Source organism: Manihot esculenta, chromosome 16 (genome assembly GCF_001659605.2).
Source record: "Manihot esculenta cultivar AM560-2 chromosome 16, M.esculenta_v8, whole genome shotgun sequence".
Lineage (NCBI taxonomy): Eukaryota > Viridiplantae > Streptophyta > Magnoliopsida > Malpighiales > Euphorbiaceae > Manihot > Manihot esculenta.
Window position 1 is genome coordinate 29,584,807 of NC_035176.2, and position 6,409 is coordinate 29,591,215.

At 29.2% G+C, this 6,409-nt stretch overlaps 1 protein-coding gene across 1 annotated transcript; it reads left to right on the top strand.

The window, feature by feature from the left end:
• Window positions 1-4,350: 4,350 nt before the first annotated feature.
• LOC110603138 (putative pectinesterase/pectinesterase inhibitor 45) lies at window positions 4,351-6,409 on the top strand. Its single transcript, XM_021740830.1, has 3 exons — window positions 4,351-5,273; window positions 5,370-5,530; window positions 5,721-6,409. The coding sequence occupies exons 1-3, from the start codon at window positions 4,351-4,353 to the stop codon at window positions 6,407-6,409; spliced, it is 1,773 nt and encodes a 590-aa protein (XP_021596522.1).

The following is a 6,409-nucleotide window of genomic DNA, read 5'->3' on the forward strand; positions in this document are numbered from 1 at the left end:
GTTGTTGTTCGTGGTCTTTTTGTAGGTTGAGATGGAAATCAATTCACATACCACATCTTGTCACCTTGTTTGATGAAGTTTGGCTTGGTTTAGACTTAAGAATTTAGTACAATTGAATCACCAAAGAGTGCTCCTTTGCTGCCTTCATCTGTCTCTTTAGAGTCGATCAAAGTCTTCTTGACCTAGAGGTTTACTTGAAAATTTTTGGTTTATTACATGTGATTCTCTATTTCAGATATGCTCTTTTCGGTTTGGTAGGCTGCCTGAGCTTGCATAGATCTCATTTTCTTAGTATTTCAATGGAATTTTTATATCTTGTATGGTCTATGATAATGAGAATTTCTTTTCTATAGCCTTTTACGATATTTTTTGATCTCAAACTACACATGAAAATAAAGTGAAGCGACGTTAATTAGTACAATAATTTAATTTACAGTCGAATTTTTAAGATTTTAAATTTATTAGACTTTAATTTACTTTTTATGTTGTATTTGAGCCTTCGGCTTTTTATTTGTGGCTACCATGTATCAAGCTTATCATGCTTTTATCAATCAATTATATCTATATATTGATTAAAAAAAAAACCCTGTTAATGTAATTTTCTTGCATTTGTTTTTTAAAGGAAATCTTTGAATAAGGACTCAAAATGATAAACTTGTATGGATTTCTTTTATTACCATAAGATTTTTTTTTTCTTTTATTTGAAAAGTAGCATCTAGAATTTGTCGGTAGCAAGTTGCCGGTGAAAGCAGTGCATAGATTAGTGGAGGGGTGTCAAGTCTATGTCTTTTAGCTTAAGATGAATTTTAGAGAGCAAAAAAGACGGTAGATTTGATGGGTTTCTATTTGTTGGAAAGTGCGTAGAAGTCACCGCTGCGTATCTTTTACTCACAGACTACAAAGCCACAGGACAAACAGGGCTTTGATTTTGTGAGATATTTCCCCTCAACTTGTTCCTTGTATTTCCAATTCCAAGACCAAGTAAACCCTTTATTATCTCCAAATTTATTAAATATTTTAAATTTAAATTGTAAAATTAATATTTTATTGTTAAAAATAATCATTTTATTAAGTCTTAAACTATTTGGATTTAAACGAAATTTCAGAATTAATCAAATAAAAAAAAGTAAAATTAAGTTATTTAATTATAAATTTTGTTCTTGTTTAATTGAAGAAAGAATATAACAGTGGGAAGAAAAGTAACTGTTGTAATCCCATTTCAACAATCTCTCTAATATTATTTAAATTAATCTAAATAATATTCCCTTTAAATTTAATATGTTACCCAATATTTTATTATCGGATAAATCGGTTTAAGCCGGATTTTTACACAAATGCAAATTTTAAATTCAAATCAAGCCCATTTTGTATGGGGTTCAAGTCCAGCATTTTTAGCCTGAGATGCTGGCCCCTAAAAGCTTCAAATGGACTTGACACGAGTTCTCCATAAATAGGAAATCATCCCTATTGAGAACTATTAGATCAAGTATTATTGGAACTGATTAAATTAAATTAATTTATATTTTAATTTAATTTTTATTTTTAAAAAATTTAATTATTTCAATTTAATTTAATTTTAATAAAAAATTAATAAAATTGAAACGAATCCAACAGTGTGAATAGTATATTATTTTTCATGATATAAAGAAATTAAATTATAACTAAAATTAAAATATTTTAATTAAATTTTAAAATATTAAATAAAAAATTCATTAAAAGTTGAATTGATTAAATTAAATTAAATTAAACCGAATCAGATCGATTCGATTTAAATCGATTTCGGTCCAAAATCAATATAATTTAATTTTTATAAATATTAAATTTTTAATTTTTAATTTATTTATTTTTACAATAATTAAAATATCTATGAAAATCTATGGTATTCTTAACTTAAGTCTAATTATTTTTATAATATTTTTTTTAAGTAAAACTACTTCCTGTATTAATAAAATTATTAAATAAAGAAAGATATCATTCTAAACCGAGAGATGATCATATCTAATAGATTCTCTAACTAAAATATAAGCAGTTAGAGTGGCAGGGTCAAACAAAAATTTACAATCATTCAAAATCAAATCTAGTTCAGAAATATCTAAATGTAAAGACTGAAGAGATTGAATCACTTGCAAATAGTCCATAAGAATGCAACCATTAAAAGACAAAAATTCTATTGCAAAGAGCAAACAGTGACAGAGAACTAAAGTTTTTATTTCCATAAAAAATAAAATGTCTGACTTGTAACTAGTAATCAAATCATTCAATGCATTAACTATCCGAGTTCTCGGCAGTTCCAACACAGGACGATCATTGCTTTCGGTTATCCCGACCTTTAAAGAGATGAGCCGCTTCACTGTTATCTGTCAAATTAACATTTGCAGGATGTGGTTCGAGGCATCCTGGTGAGAAAAAGGAAAACTGTAGCATCATCATCCCGTTGAGAGGAAGGAAAATTAACATTGTTAAAAAATCGAAACAAATATCTTTTTGCCTCTAATTCCATAATAGATATCCTCTAAAAGATGCCATAAATATGTTAAAAAGGTCTGTATATTCTGAAAATTGATTAGATTGTATGTGAGAAACATCCCCACCATATAAAAATTACAAGTAACCATCGAAATGTCTCTAGAGCTCTTAATAGGGATAATAACATTTTTTAATTTATCGATAGTCAATTGATACATATGGTCTCTCACAGAAAAGAAGAAGAAGTAGCTAGGTTTAAGGAAAAAGAAGAAGCGAGAGTATCGAGGAGGGAAACTTGTATTTTCAAATTTAAACTCTAGATATAAACATATTTTTTATTAATAGTTTTTATTTTAAAATTTTAATAGTCCTAATATTCTATTTTTGAATTAAGAGATGTAAAAAATTATAAATATTTCATACAAAATATATTTTTAATTTAATTAATTATTTATGTATGCCTTCAAATAATGGGTACTTTTTTTTTCTATAAAAAAAACAACTTAACTCGTACAATCTCTTATACTATCTGTTCTCGATTTAATTTTATACTTTTATTTATTTAAAATTAAGAATTTTAAATTGAATTTTTTTATAAAATTTTTATTAAAAGTAAAAAATTTTAAAAATTTTTAAAAAATATTTATCGTATTTTTTATCATTTATAATATTCAAAAAATTTATTTAACAAAAAATATTTTTCTAATAAAAAAAATTATTTAAAAAAATGATTTTTTTTTTCAGAAAAAAGCCATTTTCTATACTTAACATTTTTATTAATATCTCCATATATAAATTTTTTAATAAATTTTATTTTTTAAATTAAAATTTTTTATAAAAAATATTTTCTAAATATAAATTATTTTTCATAAAATAAACGAAACCTTTAAAAAAATTTTATTATGTTAAAAATAAAATTATAAATAATTTTATAAAAATTCATTTAAATTATTTTCTTATAAAATTAAACTCAAATCTCTCCTAAAACTAATTATATGTTATTTAAATAGAATTTGTGGCCTTGTATATCACTATCCGTGCATAAGACAACTGATTACCAGAGGCTTGCTGGTAAGGCTCTTGTATTAGATGATTTTCATTTATTCTCCGTTTTATTTTTTTAATAAATTCTATATAATTTTATTTTATTTAAAAATAAAATTTTAAAAAATAAAAAGATAAATTCTTTCATTTTAAATAAGAAATTTGATAAAAATAAATTGAGTTGTATTGAATTAAATTCTATTCTTATCAAATCTTTAATTCTAAATTAGAAATTAAAAATAAAAATTTATTAAATAAAATAAGAAACTAAAAAATACCGAAGGATTGTTATTATATTAAAAAATTAATTAACACTGTAATATAATATAAACACAATAATTTTTTAAAAATCTAAGAGTTAAATTAATAAATATTTTAAAATTATAAAATATTCAATTTTAAAATTAAAAGGGAAATTAATTAGTAAATTTTTTAAAATATCAGTAATATTTTAATATATTTTTTAAAATCGAGAGATTAATCGGCATAGGGTAAATTGTAATTTTTTTAAAAAAAGAAATAAATAGTGAAGGCATGTTAAGGGCAAAATGGTAATTTGGGCAGCTTTTGGAGAGGCAAGAAAAGCGGTTAGAAGGAATAAAAATGTGTGGTAAGGTGAGTAACGAACTTTTGAAAAGAAGGACCTTGAAAGGCTCCTGTCCAAACCTGTTTTGTCATTTTTGATAAAAAATGATACTAATTTCAAAACCAGAAACAACATTAGAGGAAGCATAAGGTTTAACTTTAAGACACCTTCCTCTCTCTCATTTCTTTCTGCCTTAGCTTCATTCTAAGGCAGAGAGAGATACATCTCTGCCTCCGTTTTAAAAATTTTCCAAGATGGTATTTCAGGATTTTGATAAAATTTCCGAGAGGAGAAGATTAGAAAGGGAACAAAAATTTAGAAAGAGGATCACCATTGCTTTTATTGCCCTTGTTGTTCTTCTTATTTTAATTGCTGCTGGAATTTTTGTCATTATTACTGAAAACAAAGCCAAGAAAGCCGCCAAACAAAATGACCATGAACATCCGGAAACTGCTAAGAAGGCCGGAAACATAGAAAGAGTTATTAAAAATGCATGTAATTCCACTAGTTACAAGGACACTTGCATAAAATCTCTCAATAGGGCAGTGCAAAAGAATCCTTCCGAATCTAATCCTAAAGAACTTCTCAGGTTATCTATTCAAGCTACTGATGATGAGTTTGAAACTGTTTTAGACAAGGCTTCGTCGTTGAAATTTGTAAACCCACGAGAGAAAGCAGCGTTTGATGATTGTAAAGAGTTGATTGAGACTGCTAAAGAAGAGTTGAAGGATTCTATTTCTCATGCAAGTTCTGAAGTAGACATGTTTACGAAAAATGAACCTGAGTTGAACAATTGGCTCAGTGCTGTTATGTCTTATCAACAAACTTGTATTGATGGATTTCCTGAAGGGAAAATAAAGACTGATGTTGAAAATATTTTTGAGTCTGCAAAGGAACTTACGAGTAATTCACTTGCGATGGTCTCTGCATTGGCCTTGTTCCTTCAATCATTTCGTACGACTCGTCGACTTCTGGCAAAAGAACCCATTTCTTCTTTCATGCATGAAGATGGCCTTCCAAGCTGGATCAGCCATGAAGAACGACGGATGTTGAAGCCTCCTGCTGAGGAGGCTGAAGAAAAGCTAAAACCAACCGTTGTCGTCGCTCAAGATGGTAGCGGAAAATTTAAAACAATATCTGCTGCTTTGGCAGCTATCCCAGCAAAATATAATGGACGGTATGCAATTCATTTACCACATCAATTATCACCTTTTTTAAAACAATTCAAATCCCATGCAAATTTTCACTTTCTTCTTCCATTGCTGCAATGCAGGTATGTGATCTATGTTAAAGCAGGAGTTTATGCTGAAACAGTGACAGTGACAAAGAAGATGGTGAATGTCACCATCTATGGAGATGGATCAAAGAAGAGTATTGTCACTGGAAACAAAAATTTTGCAGATGGAGTTCAAACTTTTAGAACCGCAACTTTTGGTACGTTTGATTTTTTTACCTGTCACTAGTGACGGACCTAAGGGACTGGTAGGAGCTGTAGCTCCCTGAAATTTTTGATCTTTAAATGTAAATACTGTGTCCGTCACTGATCGTCAGTGGTAATTTCGTAGGCAGCTGAAGAATGGAAATAACTGAAATGGGATTTTTATTTTCTTTTGGTGTTGAACAGCGGCTTTAGGAGAAGGATTTATGGCGAAAGCAATGGGATTCAGAAACACTGCAGGCCCACAAAAGCATCAAGCGGTGGCCGTCAGAGTTCAATCTGATCGTGCAATATTCCTGAACTGCCGTTTTGAGGGCTACCAAGATACTTTATACGTACAAGCTCACCGGCAATATTACAGAAACTGTGTCATTCTCGGAACCATTGATTTCGTCTTCGGTGACGGAACAGCCATCTTACAGAACTGCCAACTTCTTTTAAGGAAACCAATGGAAAACCAACAGAACATAGTTACAGCACAAGGTAGAATTGATCCACATGAAACGACAGGAATCGTTATTCAGAGTTGTCGGATTGGGCCAAACCAGGATCTGGTTCCTGCTAAGGCAAAAGTGAAGAGTTACCTTGGAAGACCATGGAAAGAGTATTCAAGAACCATTATAATGGAATCAACAATCGAAGACGTGATTCAGCCTGATGGGTGGATGCCATGGGAGGGAGACAAAGGATTGAAGACACTTTACTATGCAGAGTTCAACAACAAAGGACCTGGTTCAAAAACCGATGCTAGAGTAAAATGGCCTGGATTTCATTTGATCAATAAACAAGAAGCCAACAAGTTTACAATAGAACCATTCTTGCAAGGAGATTGGATTACTGCCATGGGAGCTCCTGTTCACTTTGGCTTATATTAA